Source organism: Drosophila albomicans, chromosome 2L (genome assembly GCF_009650485.2).
Source record: "Drosophila albomicans strain 15112-1751.03 chromosome 2L, ASM965048v2, whole genome shotgun sequence".
NCBI lineage: Eukaryota > Metazoa > Arthropoda > Insecta > Diptera > Drosophilidae > Drosophila > Drosophila albomicans.
The window spans coordinates 13,546,161-13,564,355 of NC_047628.2; the positions used below are offsets into that span (position 1 = coordinate 13,546,161).

Below are 18,195 nucleotides of genomic sequence, written 5' to 3' on the forward strand. Positions count from 1 at the left end.
CAACGTTTTGCAATTTTTTTGTCGTCACTTTTCTTCTTTTTTTTCTTTCCTTTGGGTTTATTCATTTGCCTTTGGGCTCCTCCAGTTTGGCTTTCCTACGAACAGCTCCTCTCACTGCTTCTTACCACAATCGTGAGCTCTCTGGCTCAGGTGCACTTTGCGATAACAAATTAAACAACTTTATGCAAGCGAAACACAAAAAACACTACAAAATATAAAATAAATGCGTTGAATTTCTGTTTGGCGCACAAACAGAAGTGAAGGCATACTGTGAAGCAGCTTTGTAGACTTTTATGTACTTAAATAAAGTCGTTGACTCCTTTTTTGATACTACTTACTTTCAATTTATGCCCAACAACGAAGTCAGAAAAGAACATATTGGTAGATCCCTTACTTTCCTTAAGCACATATGTATAAGCTGTTTGGTATGAGCAAAGCTGAAAGCTACGAGAGCTTGTTGACGGTTCATAGCTGACAGATATGAGAATGTTTATTTGTAAGTGGAATGTGGGTTTAGCGCAATCAACCAAATAAATTGGTATTCATCTTTATTAATTAATGCATATACAATTCAATTAATTCTCGCGAAAGGTTTTCTTATGTTCTGGCCACTCAATAGCACTGATCCTTTTGAGTTCAGCGAAAGCCTCTCGGGCCACCCAATGGAACATCGGACGATTCCACTGGTTTTTTGTGGCCAACACCTCCTTGTCTTTGGTTGGTAATGTTAGATCAACGAAACATTGTATGGAACTGTAGCGAGCCCACAAATACACAAATGCCTTCATTTTGTAAACCCACGATTCATTGGGCACATATCGTATCAGATCCTGTAGTTGTCCCATCTCCGAGGTCTTTAAGTTCGTTAGGAACTGTAGATTCATCAGTTCACATATGGTCGAAAGCGTGGCATGAATATCGTTACTATCGCTGAATGCAAATTGTATCATGCGAAATAATTTGTCAACTGCATCCTTGCGTTTTCCATAATAAAGCTTATTGACCAGAAATGACATTTCATTAAAATTAACGTCTGCATAGCGTCCAAGCTCATTCTCAATGGCATCGCCACACCACTTGTACCCCCTCCACCAGAGATCCCACTTCGAATACTCTTGGGTGACATAAACATCCTTCCAAGCGACGCGTATAGTTCGTCGTATTTTCTTATATGTTTGGCGATGAGGATTAAAGGGCGCAACATAGGGTTCCAAGGGTTCATTCCCTTGATTTTCTGTTTCTTTCATGCCACCGGCTGGAAAAGTACGCCGACGTTGATAAAAACCGATGGCATAGGAAATGCGCTCCGGTTGTGGCAACGGATCTTTTCTGTATTTTATGTAGGGCATTACGAATTCACTGATGCGAAATTCCCTTTGCCTCGGTAGCTCTTCTAAACGGCGTCTCTTGGGCTCTTGGGACTCTTTTCCTTGATTACTTCTCTCATATCGATAATTGTCATTTCGTGAAAACTGTTGTTGCCTTTGCTCATGTGAGTATGGCTGATAATTGTGGTTATGATTTTTATTTCCGCGGTCATCGTAAAAATTTATTTGTTGCCTGTTCAAGTTACCACTATCTTCCCGATAGCTCTGCTGATCCCTCAGATGCTCATGCTCTCTTGGAAATGAATTATTGTAGTTTCTGCTATGGAATTCATTTTCATGGTTCTGTTGATCTCGTAAACGCTCCCTCGGATATGCATCGTAATTATTTTCCCGATAGAGGTGTTGCTCTCTTGGGATTTCCCTCGGATGTGTATCGTAGTTGTCATTTGTATCGTAGTTTCGGTTATTTTCTCGAAGGGGAAAGGGTTGAGGAGCTTCCTCACGATAATTGCACATAGCTCGCTCTAACTGTTCCTGCTGCGGATAAGAAGGATCACAGTTGTAATTGAACTGTTCCGGCTGCAAAAGAGGATTATAATTTTTGCCGAGCTGTTCCTGCTGCGGATAGCGATTGCAATTGTCATCGATCCTATATTCGCCGCTATCATCGTAACGGATGGCGTGATGATGGGGTAGATCACGAGGATCTTCGTGTATATTGTAAACGTCCTCCTCGCGATATTGCGGTTCAATATAAGGACTGCAAAAGTTACCCGGCGGCTGCGCCCTGGGAGATTGGTTTTGCATATTGGGTCGATCAAAATCGCCACAACCAAAATTACCCCTGTTGGCGTAAGTTGGAGTTGAAGTTCTTATCTCACGTGGGGGCGACGGTGATCTATCCCTCTTCCGTGTATTATTCTGACGTTCTTGCAGCAACTGTTGTATCTCACGCAATACGATAGTATCCGCTTCGCTTTTTCGTTGTGGTCCCATCATCTGCTTGACACGATCCCAACTGTCCCGCATCTGCAACAGATCAATGTCGGGTCGCTGCATCAACTCCATTGTCAGTTGATTGACACAGTATTGTCTCAGTCCCAACTGCAGCAGAAAGTTCCTACACTCCGTCATCTGCACATTCCTAGAATATCTGTCAGTTGGACTGTCATGGACTCGGTTAACCGGCCGTCGTTGATAAAAACATTCAGAAATGTCTACCTATATTAAATAATTGGTTAATATCAATTATTATTTAAAAATATTATTTTTCAAATCTTACTTGTCCAGTATTTATTTTATTAATATTAGCACGATACATATTTCTGAACTTGCTTTATTTTGCCTTGTTGTTCGTTTGGAAACTAAACGTAAAATGCTTCTAGATACAGAAAAGCTTTCATAGAAATAATTTTGAAAGTACAAAGCCTACTTTATATTACAAAATTGTAATTATCTACTATAGTAGAGTTGTCTTTTATGGAACTTTTTAAAATAATCGATAGGTAGGCAATATAAATAGACAGATTCAATAATGTATTTTAAAGTATTTCATGATGAGCCACTAAACAACTTTACTTAAATTTGATCATACTCTTTCACAGATGTGAAACACCCTCATGATAATAATTTAAATTATATTTAATTTTTAATTCTGTTAAAATGTAGTTTTCATTGTTTAACAAATAATTTAAGGAACTCTTTTCTATGCACTAATAATAATGTTGCAAATAATGTAAGCAAATTTTACAAATCCCTTCGAAAAGAAGTTTTAACAGCATTTATATTAAGCGGCATTTAAAAAGTTTTCACATAACGTTTCACCCACGTACTCTCAACAAATGCGCAGATCTGGTCGCTAAAAGAAGTTTAAAGCAGTGCTTAGAGTGGCAAATTGCCGCTGCGGGTTTTTAATGGGAAACACACACCAAAATAGAAGCATATCAACTGGGAAAAGGAATGAAGAAGAAGAAGAAAATTTACCGTGGATAAATTGATAGTTTTGAGCTTTGGACAAACGAATCAATTGACACTTTAAGTTGTCTAAAAGCCAATAGCCTATCAGCTGCTCTGATAAACTTGGCAATAATTTATTACAATCACTCAAGCCAGCGGTGATATCGATGTTGAGAAACGGAAAAAAAAACAGAAAAGCAAATGGGAGAGCAAAAGGAGAACGTAATGCATGAAATATAAATGGAGTTCTGCTTGACTCGGCCGGGACGGACGATACTTGAAGTGTGTGCAATATTTTAAAATTGCATCCCAGAGGATAAGAGAGCATTGCAATAAAATGTGCCACATCGACACACACGTCGCAAACGAATGGGCAAAAAATTGAAATAAATAAGATATAAAATGGCAACAAATACACCAAAAAAAAGAAATTCCCTGTCACTCTATCTCTCTCTCCCTCTCCCTCTCTGGTCTTTCGATTTACTTTGTGCGCCTCTCTAGGCCATTTCTCAGCTCTTGAGCACAATTTATGCATGCGAGATATTTGCGAATGTCTTGTGACTCGATAAGTGTATTTATTTGTGTGTGGTAGCAGCGTGGCGCTGCATGGCGAGTATTTACTGTACAGCCAAGCGACACCAATTGCCAATACGATGTACTGCCGGCACACGCGTCGTATGTGGAATGTAAAATGTTGGCAACTTTGCTGTGTCTGGCTGCAGTATCAGTTTTTGCTTTGCGCCACGCTTTTGTTTGCTTTTCTTGTTGTTTTGTATGAGCAGAACACAATCCGCAATCCGCTGACTTGGCGACACGGCCACAGCCACGCCCCTTACTTGCAATTAAGGCAAACAACAGCGCAAACTAATCTCGAGGGTATCGTAAATTCCAACGGGCATTTTGTCCCCATCCCCAGCCTCATTCCCATCTCCAAAATCCAGACCACATCGAGACCAAGAGTAGGAACAGAAACAGACACAGAAACCAAAGCAGGAACTACGAACTATGATGCCCCCGAATGTTGCCTGTGGCAAGCAATTGAAACTATGCACGAAATCTGCAAACGTTGCCTGAATTACTAAGCTGGTTTTCTAATTTCTATTCTCCTCTCTCGCTTGCTTCGGTTATATATAGTAGTACAATCCCATTCTGGCCAATTCCCATACTGCACTCGAAGGTTGCTGCTGTTTATTCTTCGCGATGCCAAAGAGAGTAAGAGGGTTAAATTTCGGCTTATCGCATGTGAAATGCTTTTCCCAGCCAGTTGCCAGTTGTCGAGATGTCGAGCTTAATTTGCATATTAATTGAATGTCAAAAAGGGCCGAGCAACACACACACACACACACACACACACTTTGAGGCAGTGTTCACTTTTGTTGTATATATATGGAGCATAGTTCTAGGTACCTTGAGACTAGGCTGGACGTAGCGATAAATCAACAATGACAGCACGAAGAAAAGTATTAAATTGAAAGTATGGTATGCAGATTAGAGAAGACTTGTTTAATTGCGATGCTGAGCTGAAACGCTGTCAAGTGACTGCCAAAGATGTTCGTCTTTCTGCCATAGACATTCTGGCAGTGAGTGTGCAATCATAAATCTTCAAGTGGCAGCTGTGCGCTCGTGTTCTTGTCTGCTCTTTTTGCCTCCTTTGAGTCTTTTGACTCTTATTTTTGTGCTTTTGAATGGCCTGGAAAAATGATGAAAATACCGTAACCCGCTTATAACGCATTGCAAGCAGCAAGCAGCAAGCAGTAGTAGAAGCAGCAAATGTGGCAGCCAACTCAGAACAAGGACACGTGAAACATCATGTGCCATGGCTGCCATGACAACGACGAGCAGTCCTGACATGCTGCCGTCAATGGAAATTTAGTTTCACTCTCTTCATTCTACTCCCCTCAACCCATGCCGGGCTGCATCTAATTGGCAGCTGCACACCGAGCACAACTCTGTCTGAACAAATGCCATCACTCAAGAGTCATAATAGTAGACAGAGTGTGCAGCAGCAGCAGTTGAGAATTGGACAAGCTACTGTAGTACTATAATCAGTGGGCATTTCATATACAGTTGTCTTCTCATCTGCCACTTTTACGCTTTGTGGGCAGCAAGGTAAATGTGGCCAAATCCAAATGTGGACTTGCACTGAGAAAATATAGCGAGGAAAGCTTGCTTAAATTCACTTTTATTATTTTCTTTTTAACTCTTTTTTCATATGAACTCTTTAGGTCTTTAATCAGTCAGTTAACTAACAAATAAAACAATCCCAATTATTAAATGAAGTTGTTGATTCATTACTCTAGAATTGAAATACATTTTACCTAAATATATAGTTTACCTATTTACAAAACTAGACTAAACTAATTATGAAACAAGTATTGCGAAACTATTTTCCATCTTCTATTCTATGCTGAGGAATTTGAATTTTAAAATTTAATTTTACGACAGTATTAAATATCAATATTTCAAGAAACTGAAATGTTGTTATCTCCTATCACTCGCACAATTTTCGACCATTTTTCATATCATTTCCGCAGTGTAATTTCGCATTGTTGGCAAACTTTTGCTGCCTACATACAATTTACAATTTTTGGCCTTTTCGGTCGTTTTTTGGTCATCTAAGCAGCAAATATCATCCTCAAACAAACATTCAGACCAATTGGATCTACAGCTCTTGGGGCTTTCTACTATACATTATGCCAGTTCGTTTGTCTCTCGTCCAACATCAAAGTAGCTCACGTTGCGTATGCTCAGCAGTTATTTCTTTTACCTGTGCATTGTTCCAACTGCCAAACATACACTGCATACTTTGAGGCATCCACACAAAAAGCAAATTTTGGGAATTGACAGTAGATAAATGTAATGTAAAGGGTATTCTGTAGTCGTGTTGTAAATATTTGTTGAATTTTATTTGCATAGCTGGTTGTTTTGGGCCGTGTGTCTAGCTTTGTTTATAGTTCTTCTGGCTCGTGCTGCTCGGTTTGACTTTCACATAAACACAATCAAATTTTGTTGGCCTTTTTGCCAACTTTTTCCATTTTACAGTCGAGATTTCTTTTTGCCTGAATTGAGATTTGTGCTTCAATTCGACGGCTCATTTAATGAATGCATTGCGAAACTCGACTCGAGTTTAATGTCTGAGAGAACGGCATGCCAATTAAGTGATAAATATTAAAGGATTTGTGCAAATATGTTGCCTGTCAATTTGATATGCGCTCAGTTTTTGGCGCGGGGAACGAAGACGACTTTTGGCTTTTTGGCTTTGGCAGCAGCAACTTGCAGTTGGCAGCTGCAACCGCACAAACAAACTGAGCTGAAGCTGAAACTGCAAAGTGTTAGATGCTGAAACGTTTCCCAGCCATCAGACAGACACGCAGACAGAGACATGGATGGCTGACTCGTGCTGCAGATGTGGCAGAGAGTCTTGTCAGGGACCTCAAAGTAGCTGCTGCCGAGCTGCATTTAAGCTTGCCTTTGGCACGGCATCAAAAGATATGCAAATCTCTATCAGTCTGTCTGATTTTTGCTTTGCACTCTGCTGGCTGCGTGTTGACGGGGAACGACTTGAAGTGTTTGCACAGTTTGCCACAAGTTTTGTGCTGCAGGAAATTAGCACGCAAATTACAACAACCAAAACTTGAAAGAATGACCCCGAAATCCTCAACCTCTCTCCGCGCTGTGCTCCACTTGCCAACTAATTGCCTAGAAATGTGAAAACATTTTCGTTTTAATAAATCTATTTATTAAATTGTGAGGTCATTAAAGAGCTGCATAACCGCAATATGCATATTTGCATTTGATTGCAGAGCAAAACTATTATTACCATTCATTATGAAATTTGATGGAAAACTATTGCATTCAGCTTTAAAACGGGCTTTAACATTTTGATTTGCATACCTTTACTATGAGAAATAATTGCTTCAAATGAAAGTTTATTTAAAGTGGTTCTACTTTGTATCCATCTAATTTATTTGAATGGAAATTTGATGTGTCAGCAGACTTTAAACTATTAGCAAGATTTTGCAATCTTCTAACCAATTTGAAAAATGAAATTACTTTGCTCAAAGTAAAAGCCAAATACTTATGTGAAGTAGTAGGTTAACCCTTTCCCAGTTGACTTTAATATATTTTTCAAGAAATAGCTTCAAGGATATTTAAACGGTTCAATGCCTTGGCCATTCAGTTTCTTTTCAAGGGATCTAAGCAGCGCGTTCGGGCGCAAATAAGTCAACGATTCTGACCTTTTAAGAAAAGAAAAGTGTAAGTGAGTGTGTGAGAAAATAGAGGAAAAAATATCCAAGAAAATATGCAACGATACGTAAATCGCATAAACTGTTTATTGTGCACTTTGGCCCGAAAACGAGCTGACAAGGCTCTGCACGCTTTGCCAATTTTCCAATGCAAAATGGTGAGGCAAAAAAAAAGAGAAAAATAAAGCGCTCAGCAAAATTTGTTGGCACGTGGCGTTTATCAAAAGTAATTAGACATTTAATGAATTCAATGTTGCAACCGCACAATCAACAGTGTCCACACTTTCCGCACACAATTAGAAAATATATTTTTGTATTTCGTTTTTGGCATTTGCGGCAATTGTGTGGAAATTGTGTCAATTGCGTGCGAACCGCAAAGCATTTAATGGTAAATAAAGCAATGGAAATTGTGTTAATTTCGTGCAATTGTGCACTAGTTGAGATAATTATATAGAGCTCCTTAAGCCTCCTGTTGCCAAAAAAGTTTGCAGTATGCGATACAAAAGTACACACATAAATTGGCAAAAACCAATTTAGCATATAAACGTCAGAAGTTTCTCCTTTTTTTTTTACTCATTTTGAGGCCAATTGAACACGTGCTCAAATCAAATGTGTTGGGAGAAATGAACGACTAGAAGATACGCTACCAATAAGCACAATGATTTAGTGAGTGTCTCGAAAGTCTTTATTTTGTCGAGGGTACTCAGCACATATGCATAACGTATGCTGCTTTTCTAGCCCCATTTAATTTAGCATAAAAGCTAAGCTCCAAGTTTTTTGTTAGCTAACAACAACAACAACAAGAGCAACAACCAAGAACTTGGCAGACTTGCCCAAGAGCAAGAAGCTTATATCGAGTGGTGGTAGCTGAATGTTGTTTGCTGAAGAGCTGAAAAGAGGTGAGTTAAGAAAGAGAAGGAGGGAACGAGGCAGCGTTGAGTCGACTTGATGAACTGTAAATGAAGTTTCTGTTTGAATTCGATTTAGTTTTATTGCAGCATTTCGCTTGGAATACACACATCTAATAGACTCAGGAGCTGAAAGAAAGACGCCAGGATATGAGGATACATATGTATGTTTGCTCCTGCCGCTCTGCACTGCTCCGCTCTGCACTTTAGCAACCGGAACCGGACACGTGTTTGTCCATATAAGTAAGTGCATAAGAGCAGGAGCATGTGAGTGGGAGTGCTTGAGCAGAAGGCAAATGTATTGGATATCCATTTCGTAAGCATATAAATTGTGAAATAAAACAGCATGCAAATGATAGGAAGCAACTGTTGCGGTTAGCAAGAGATGCAATAACATGTATTTTGTTTGTAAAAGATGAGAGTAAAGTGGAAAGTGCTCAGCGGCAGAAACAATAAACTGTCTCTGTATCTCGGAAATGCCAACAAAGTGGGGGAAAAACCTTGTAAATGCAAATGCAGCTCAATATTAAGAAGGTTTTAATAAAGTTGATGTAGTCTGCTCTGCAAATAGTGGATAGTGTTGAGCTTAAATTTCAATAGATGAGCACTCACTTTTTAATCTTCAGCTTATTTACACTGGCTACGCTAATCTCTAAACATATTTATTATACAAAACATTTAAATGTCGCTGATTTGCATAATAATATGTTTGTTGATTACTAAGCTTATTTTCCACAAATATTCAAATAGATTTTCAAATCCTGCTACCCATTGTATACATTGCCTATGCGTAATAATCCTTAACTAGACCATTTTAAAGTGCAATGAGTGCATCACGACGAGCTCGTGCTTTGGCATCGTGTAAATACCGCTGTCAGCGTCAATTATCATAATTAAATGATGCATAAACAGAATTTTCCTAAAAATTGTGCATTCATTATTTTGGCCATCGAATTTTCATGTGATGGCAAAGCGGCGTAAAAGTCACAAAGCAGAAAATGAAAACAGATGAACCGATAATTGCAATGCAAACAAATTATGCGTAAAATTCGACTGAAAACGATTTAAGCCCAGCTTTTACACATTCTAAACTGCATTTTCCAATTCGCAATTTAGTAATGTGGAACAAAATCCTTAGAATTATGGAAAAAGTTACAAAGGAATCAGTTGCAGACTTTTATTTACATTACGCCACGGTCAACAAACTGGCAACAAAAGCGCAAGTGACAAGAAAAAGCATTTCCCGAAAAGTACGACACAAAAAAAAAACAGAAACCTTGAAGAAGTGAAAGAAAAACAAAACGAAAGTCAACACGAAACGGCAATTTGGTTTTGAGTTTGCCACAACGAGAAGCTCTGCGCAAATTGCTAATTCGCTCAACAACATCAAAGTTGACACAAGAAATTTGTGTGAATTCATTTTTATGCGCTTCCACATCGCCTCGCAGTATCGAAAGCTTCACTCGCCAGAAAGAGATAAATTAAAAGATAGAAACAAGGAAAATCGAGAGAATGGCATAGAAAACAAGGCTATCGCGGAAATTGACTTTACTTTGGCTTACTTTACAATAGCAAAATATTTGAACGGTTGATGGTGAAAGGCATTTATGGCAGCAGATCAATAAATGATTAATGGTAGTGAGTAAAGCGTAGCTGTAGAAAGTATCTAAGTATAAGGCGTTTAAGTATTTCCTAAATTTTGTTAAAGCTTTTAACTAAAAAATAAAACTCTTTATCGCAATTTATTTGCAAGCTAACAAACTATCTGAATAATTGAACTGTAGGCATACAATAAAATTATTTGTATCTCCAGATAATTCAAATAATTCCTCTTAAATCACATTCAACAATAGTGCATTCCAGCGTCGACCTTGATAAGCCAGAGAGATGCTGGATTTTACAGTTTGCTTAATGAAATCATTTGTTATCTCTGCAAATGGCTGCAGCTTATCAAAGTCAATTGAGACCCTTGAGTTGAGCTCGCTTGCAAATATTTGGAAAACACTTGCAAGCACAAGTAGCGCTATTGTTACTTGATCCACTATGTTATTTACACTATTGGCATCCGAGTCCGGGGCCGGAGAAATTAATTTGAATGTGAATTTGCTTACATAGCTTATAATCGACAAGCAAGCCAACAACAGAAACTTTCAGTGCAATTGAATGCGGTGAATTCTCTTAAGAAATGGGTGCTGTAAAGGCGCATGAATCAAGTTCACAGACTATGATGAAAAATCGTAAGCTGTTTTATTTTCGAGGAAACTGCAAGCCATTCATCAAAGTGGGCATTGCATTTATCCTTTTCAAAGCTGCCCAAAATGGCGAGGCAGTATTACCACTTGAATGCATTGAGAAATATGCAGCTACTAAATTAAAACTGTCAAGCAAGCCATTCTCTAGGGACTGTCGACAACGACGATGACGATGACGACAAAGCGTTTGACATTAGTCGAGATTTTGCAATGCGTCGAAAACGTGTCGAAATGTGTGGGTGTAACGGGGCGACTGGGGATTGGGGATTGCGGATTGGGCGGCAAAATTGCAGCCATACAACGGCTGACTTGTCATCCGACATGATTAGCAGAAGAAAGCGTTTGGCTACATTGTGCCGATTGCTACTTATGTTAGGTGCAAAGGTTCGAAATGGACACAGAAACGAATTGGTTCTAAGTGCTGACCAAGGTCTCTGTGCTGATTTCATTTCGCAGTCTCGCATTTCCAATTGCCAATTCCGGTCAAAATGTGTGTGTTGTGTTTGCCACTTTTCTGTGCCTTTCGTCGCAATTTGTGTTACGCATTTATGCTAAACACTTTGCCACATTTTTAATTGAATAACAACAATTAGCAGAGCACAAATGGGTTGCTTTCTGGCTTGGTTGTTCTCGTTTCTGAGGCTGCTCTTTTTGACTCACGTTTCCCGATAAGGCACACCCAATTTTGGAAACGTTACAAAATTTGTGACGGGGTGTGGCCACGACCTTCATAAAATGAGGGCTGTAAAATTGTGGCATGACATTGCCCCAGTTTGCCCTATTTGCCGCTTTGCCATTTAGCCTCTTTGTGTGTGAGTCAACTGTCAATCTGATTGTTTTCCATAAAGCGTATGACTCCCTGATCAAAGATTACCTGATAGCTTGCGCTGCAATCTGTGTGTGTAATTATTAATGAGTGCGAGCTGATGAAATTTTACGCATTTTCTCTTGATAACAGTTGTAAGCAAAAACGGAAATGCTGATTAAATATTTGAAATCGGAAGTAATTCTTTGAAGTTGCTAGAATTCTATTTATGAAACAAATGCTGCATTCCATATTTAACATTCTTATCTATAAACATGAAAAACTACTGCATATATTTATACCTGCTACCCATAAGGTAATAGGGTATTATAACTTATTTGCCTCCATGAAATATATGATTTATATAACAGGCAGAAAGCGGCATCTCCGACCCTATAAATTATGTATATTCTTGATCAGGGTCAAGAGCCGAGACGATAAAGCCATGTCCGACTGTTTATTTGTCTGTCTCTTTTCTATCCGTCTGTCTTACCGACTGTCCGTATGAACAACTTGATCTCAGCGACTATAAGGGATATAGATATAATTTTCAATAGAACTTGTTGTCATTAAACACAGATGAAGTTTGTTTCAAATTTTGCTACGGCCCACTTTAGTCCCCGAAAATAGCTCTGCTGGTTGAATATTTTGAATGCAGTATATCAGTAGTATGTCAATATACCAAATATAGCATTCGGTATATTTCAGTATTTTTGGGTATATTACATTTGGTATATTTTAACAACAATACTCTTTTGCTCCTATTTAAAATGGGTAGCGGGTATTTCACAGTCGAGTACACTCGACTTGTTTTATTTGTTTCTGAAGATTTCTACACGAATTTGACTTTGAATTAAAAAGGTGTTATTTTATATAATAAATAGAACTAAAATAATACCACTAAATGAAAATTTAATTTTTTCATTTATTCATTGAACTTGCCTGAAGTGCTGCAATTGGAATGCATTTAATTTATTGCCGCAACTATTTGGGTATTTACAAGTCATTTCACTTGAACGATCTGGCTAAGTATCCTAAATGGTTAAATTCAATAACAACATCATCATTATGGTCCAAAGAGACAACAAAACAGCATACAAAGTTTTGTGGACTCAAAACTCATGAGGAAAAGTTTATGCAGCCGAGACAGGAGACAAAACTTATTTACTTTTAGATTACGTGTCCTCAAAGTTGGCAACGAACGAGAGAGGCATTATACAATTTATATGCACGTATTGCGTGCTGCTATCCAAGAGATGAAATGTCCCAACTCGACTGGGAAACCAAGTCGAGAATGAAGAAGAGGCTGCAGCGTGAGAGACGAAGATGATGAGCTTGTTGGCTGACTGGTTGGTTGGCTCATCAAGGAGAGAATATAATTACATTTTCGCCCCGATTCATGACAGTTTTGCATAACGAAACCCGCCTCGTGCCATGGATATTGCGATTATTAATGAGGCAGGCGCCAGAATAGCAGCGACACCACAAAAGGCTAAAGCCCAAGCTGAAGCCCAAAGATGGCATCTCGTGACATGTGTTGGCTTAAGTCCTGATGGACGAATGCCTAACCATAAAGGTGAGTGAAAAACTTGACATGATTTAATAAAAACAAAAATAAAAACCTGAAAACCTCTTAAAGAGAGTCACCTACGTGAGTAACTCTTAAGATACAAATAAACAATGCTATCTAACCAAATATTTAAATGCCCTGATATGAGTTTATTTACTTATTAAGTCTATCATATATAGCAGTCAATAATTACTCGTAAAAGTACACATTGCACTTCTTGTAAAATCCCGTATCAGTATACTTTAAGTTATAAAAAAAACTGCAACACCAGCATGTCATAAAAATAATTAAGTATAAATCTGAACAGCTGAGGGGATTGTTTTGTAATGCTTCTCGATTCGGGCTGATAAGCAAGATTAGTCAGCGACGCCGACAAGGGAAGTTGCTCTAGTTATGACTAGTGAAGTATGGATCAGCTGGTTGCTGCTTATCAGCATTACGCAAATAAATAAAAGCCACATAAAAGCAAAACGTTGCTGGCTCAAGCCACTCAGTTCTCATTTCAATATCAGACTTGCAAGTGCAAGTGCAATACGTGCTGATTTCAATTAAAAACAAAATTAAATATATATTATAAGAATTCCTTAAATTGCAATCAACAAAATGAGTGTTCAGGCAGTAAGCAAAGTTCCAAATAAATGTGAATTAATCTCATGCGCGTCGTCATATTTGCATATGAAAACAATTATGAGAACAATTATCAGAATAATGTGACAAATGATATGATGGGATGAAATGCGATATGATGGGATGAAGTGGAGAAAACTTTACGTGTATATTATATTTGCAGCTCCATAAAACAACAACAATGACTGTGCGAGTTTCGTTTGTGATATTGTTTTGTACATTGCTCCTCGACAACAGTTCAGCAGCTTCCGTAAAAAAGTGTATAAAACTTTGTGGAATTCCATGTGAATTAATTCGTATTATTTTTCAACCAATTTCAGTTTGAACAGGAGGTACTCAAGGCCCACAATGAATACAGAGCTCGACACGGTGCAGCTCCCTTGGTGTTAAATTCCCAACTGTCTCAACTAGCTACTCAATGGGCGAAGGTAAGTAACTCAATTTGTTCAGCATTGATCAATCATTGTCAAACATTATCATTAGTATCTGATGTCCAACAATCGCATGGAGCATCGTCAGAATAATAATTATGGCGAGAACATCTATTGGGCATCTGGTGGAAATCTTGGCGGTGCCGATGCTGTTAGATCCTGGTACAATGAAATCAAACAATATAACTGGCGTAGTCCTTCGTTTCAATCCAACACTGGCCACTTTACCCAAGTCGTTTGGAAGGGTTCCCAGAAATTAGGCGTGGGATTTGCAAAACGGTAAGAAAATATCTTAAAGTAATAGATAAAAACAATTAACATATTTTCTGTTATGCTTTCTTCGCAGTGGAGACACCATATTTGTAGTGTGCAACTACGATCCTCCAGGCAATTACATGAACCAGTTTCAGAGTAACGTTAGTCCACAATAATAATACTGTGACAGCAACTCTTCCTTCAAGACATCCCATTTAAAATAGTTTTTTAGAGTACTTCAATAGTAGATTTTACACATGTATTTAATTTAGAATAAAGCAAAACTTATGAGCATAGTTTTAACTTTTTTATTAGTTGATTTTTGAACTAACGTGCGATTAGTAAATGTTATAACAGATGTAGTAAGTTCTCAAATAGTTTGGCACATGGAGAGGTAAAATTTATAAGCTATAGCAATTGTTGTTATTATGTTTTTTTTCTTTGAATGTCATTTTATCGTACTCCCCAGATAAAAAATTGAACAATATTTGAAAAAAAAATTAAACTAAATTAGCCATATCCTTAAAGAGCATCAAGGAACACGCCTCTTTATATTCGCAGGGATCATTTCTATCGATTGGTGTTCAAAAATATGGGAGTTACTTCGAAATCCAACACTTAAAAAATTTTATTCCGAAGGCCAACGAAAACTGCTCAGAATCGCAAAATCCTAGATATCTCGAGAACCGCAAGGACAATTTGAATGTCCTTTGGCCAGTTGGTAGTCCTTATTAATACAAGTAAAAGGACACATGGCCCGACAGGATCGGCAAGGATACGGCCGAGTTATAGCCATATTTCTGAATACAAAAAAGTCCTTGTAACTTTGTTGTCTGAAGGACTTTCATCCTTTTTATTTTATATTTCAACTTTGACTGAAAATCACTATCTGTATGCCAAAGGACATCATCCTAGTCCTTAAGATGGCCGAGATACGAGGTATTTTGTGATTTTTTACCAATTTTTTCATGCCTCCCCCTTAAAAAATTTTCTAATACAATTTTTGAAAATTTTGTGGAAAACTTTGAATGCAAATCGATTTTGTTGTTTAAAATGACTTCAAAAACACATGTCCTTTGAAAATCCTTAAGGATATAAGCGAGATATGCCTTAAGCAATATTATCCTTTTAAGAAAAATGGCTTTAACTCAGGCATATCTTTACTTATTTTTAAAAGACATGGTTACTAAGATTCGCAAGAACCAACTATATTTATTAAAATCCAAGGATATGGGTGTCAAATGGAAATACAGTAATAAAAAGAAAGGATAACGTTATATTATATAATATATATTTTATTTAATTGACAAATCACTGTTTAAAATCACATTAAACACATAACTGTGTAAACTGTTTGCTTATTAACATCGCTCTTAAAGTTAAACAAATACAAATACAGATTTATAAAGTATAAGGACGAATAACATAAAATGAAGTCAAAGCGGGCATTTCGTATAATACAAAAGTTATGTAAACCGTAGGAACAAATAACTATCTAGGAATATAGGAAATTCTATGTGATCTTAGACTCTAATGGTTGAGATTTGATTTCGTCTGGGTCACTCCTCGATGGTGCAAAGCTTTTGACGCCCAAGTGAACGTGCTGTCATATTGTTGGCGAACTTTGTTTTGTTCGTTGGCAGTTTGCTGTTGTCCAAGCCATCGCAGATATCCACTCTGGGGGCACGGTGTTTGGACTGCTTCGGCTGCTGGCGATGCACATGGATGCCCGCGTGTCGCAGTCTGCGATAGAGCGAGATGTATTTGCCGGCGGTGGTGGTGCGGGGCACAATGTACTTCTCACAGAAGCTGGTCTTGGTGCGGGCGGCATCGCTAAGCTGAGCATGGCCCAGCGCCTGCAGGAAGGCCAGGACAAATGCGTAGCAATTGTGGCTAGTCTCCTCGTAGCATTCGATGGACCAACGCGACGACTGGCCGCATATCTAACAAAGAAATTAGTCGAAGAATGGTGACAAATGGTGAAAACAAATGGCGACCTGTCTGCTCACCTGCTCGAGGATCTCATCCCAGTAGTCGTGCCAGGGCTCCGGCAAATCACCGACGAGCAACGACTGCCGCCAGTCGCGGGGATTATCGTCGCGCCGATGCCGTCGCAGTCCGTACCTATCGAATTCGACAATGTCGCCGGCGGATGTGGTCACCGCGATATGCAAATCTGTCGCGTTGCTGTAATCGCTGCGGAACAGAAACCGAATCAGAAACACACAAAAACTCGTCCCCCACAAAATTTTGCATATTACAGAGCTCGCCAGCCAACAAAAAAACAACTAAACTAAAATGCAAAAGCGAAAATCTGAAATTTGTGGGCTTCACAAGCGGATGCTGCTCACTGAGCTCAACGGACCAACAAATTCACTGCCGCATTTAGGGTTTTGTATAATAAAAAAGTTATCTGAATGCAGCACCAAACTGAGAGAGGGTCTTACACTGACGATTTACCATAACATAGCTGCATACTTTAATTTCAATTTTGCAGACAGAAAAGCAATCCGTTTGTTGCGTTTTTCCATTCGATCGGACAACCAAAAGTATGCTATAAAAAATTTGTGCAGAATATTGAACAAATTTATTGATTATCATAAAAGTTTGTTTATTTTCTCAAACGCAAATCTAACTTTTCTTGCAAGACTTTATCATAAGCCTAAACTATCGTATAGATTCTTTTATAAATTTGTAATATTGTATTGCGAAATTCTTTGAAATTCTCAGTTCTATTTAAGGTTAAACTAATTTTTAAGGTCTCTATTTCTATATAAATTTTTTAAAGACTTTCTACGAATCTAAAATATATTTTAGACTAATTCAGCTGGAGCTATTAATACACTTTGCCACTCGTGTTTACCCCATTCGTAGACCCCTAACGGCATACTTACTTGAGAAAATCGCCCGTCGAGGGTCGCAGGACAATGGCGCAGGGATGTTGTGTGGCACGGACGAAGGGATAGGGTAAACGAAAGGGCAGCAGCCTCGTTATGGTCGCATCTCCAGTTGCGTTGTCTGGAGCGGCATTTGCATCCGCATCCAGTTGCGCGTTGCAATGGGGGCAAGTGTGTGGCAATGTGAAGCAGAAAACTTTCACGTTGCAGTGATGAAAACACAGAATGCCCGGATCTGAGGTAATTGTGGTTGTAGATGTTGTTGTCATTGTGAATGTGGCTGCTCCCCCCGATGTTGAATCCTTCGTCGTCGTTTGCCTTGCACCCGTATTATAATTGATACACTTTGTGTCCAGTTTTTGCCTTTGCTTCTGTAGTTGTTCTGTTGCTGCTGCTGCTTCAATCTGCTTGTGCTCCTTTGGTTGCTGCGGTTACGCAGGCCTGCAATAAAACGAACATTTCTTGTAAATAAACCGAATCGTTGCGAGCCAGAAATGTGACCAAAGCTGTTTGCCTGGACTTTGAAGCGACCGCTGTCCATTCCAACCAAACAGCTTTTGCGGTCAGCACGGTCTTCACCTCACAGGAATATGCACAAAACACCGCCCAGAAACAGAAACACAGACAGAGTCAGACCGACGACGATTATTATTATTGACATACCATCTGCAAACGCAACGAACTCTTTGTTCTCAACCATGATTAGCCTCAATTTCACTCTGACTGTGACTCTAAGTCTGCTTGTTGTTTATTGTGTCATTGTGTGGCAAAGCGACACTTTAATGTGCCATAAAGAATTTTATTGTGCACGAAATTAACACAGATGAAAGCTAACAAATGTGGCCAGTTTTGCAACTTTAGTCGTCTGGCAAAGGATATGATTAGATGTGATTTAGTTAGCTGACATAACTATTAAATA

At 38.7% G+C, this 18,195-nt stretch overlaps 3 protein-coding genes across 4 annotated transcripts in view; 1 reads left to right on the forward strand and 2 right to left on the reverse strand.

Moving 5' to 3' along the window:
• Positions 1 to 483: 483 nt before the first annotated feature.
• Positions 484 to 2,715, reverse strand: LOC117566161 (uncharacterized). Its single transcript, XM_034245661.2, has 2 exons — positions 2,611 to 2,715; positions 484 to 2,549 (listed from the first exon to the last, which is right to left on the reverse strand). The coding sequence occupies exons 1-2, from the start codon at positions 2,647 to 2,649 to the stop codon at positions 576 to 578; spliced, it is 2,013 nt and encodes a 670-aa protein (XP_034101552.2). The 5' UTR covers positions 2,650 to 2,715; the 3' UTR covers positions 484 to 575.
• Positions 2,716 to 13,554: 10,839 nt separating this feature from the next.
• LOC117566180 (Golgi-associated plant pathogenesis-related protein 1) lies at positions 13,555 to 14,627 on the forward strand. Of its 2 annotated transcripts, XM_052003321.1 has the most exons (5): positions 13,555 to 13,684; positions 13,857 to 13,943; positions 14,014 to 14,121; positions 14,177 to 14,403; positions 14,471 to 14,627. In XM_052003321.1, the coding sequence occupies exons 1-5, from the start codon at positions 13,670 to 13,672 to the stop codon at positions 14,553 to 14,555; spliced, it is 522 nt and encodes a 173-aa protein (XP_051859281.1). In that variant the 5' UTR covers positions 13,555 to 13,669; the 3' UTR covers positions 14,556 to 14,627. The 2 variants fall into 2 exon arrangements, with proteins under 2 accessions (XP_051859281.1, XP_034101577.2); XM_034245686.2 differs by lacking the exon at positions 13,857 to 13,943.
• Positions 14,628 to 15,690: 1,063 nt separating this feature from the next.
• The window catches only part of LOC117563869 (MKRN2 opposite strand protein), a 65,173-nt gene continuing 62,668 nt past the window's right edge, over positions 15,691 to 18,195 (reverse strand). The window contains exons 3-5 of the mRNA XM_052003313.1: positions 17,274 to 17,717; positions 16,389 to 16,575; positions 15,691 to 16,322 (exon numbers count right to left, since the gene is read on the reverse strand). Of these exons, the coding sequence (XP_051859273.1) occupies positions 15,939 to 16,322; positions 16,389 to 16,575; positions 17,274 to 17,545 (843 nt within the window). The 5' untranslated portion in view covers positions 17,546 to 17,717 and the 3' untranslated portion in view covers positions 15,691 to 15,938. The remainder of the gene's footprint in view (positions 16,323 to 16,388; positions 16,576 to 17,273; positions 17,718 to 18,195) is intronic.

Excerpts from the sequence above, each read along its gene's own strand:
- LOC117566161 (XM_034245661.2), bottom strand. The coding sequence starts at position 2,649 with ATGTATCGTGCTAATATTAATAAAATAAATACTGGACAA. Across the intron at positions 2,550-2,610 it reads ATAAAATAAATACTGGACAA|GTAGACATTTCTGAATGTTT; the intron begins GTAAGATTTGAA and ends TATTTAATATAG.
- LOC117566180 (XM_052003321.1), top strand. Across the intron at positions 13,944-14,013 it reads ACAACAGTTCAGCAGCTTCC|TTTGAACAGGAGGTACTCAA; the intron begins GTAAAAAAGTGT and ends AACCAATTTCAG. Across the intron at positions 14,404-14,470 it reads GGCGTGGGATTTGCAAAACG|TGGAGACACCATATTTGTAG; the intron begins GTAAGAAAATAT and ends CTTTCTTCGCAG.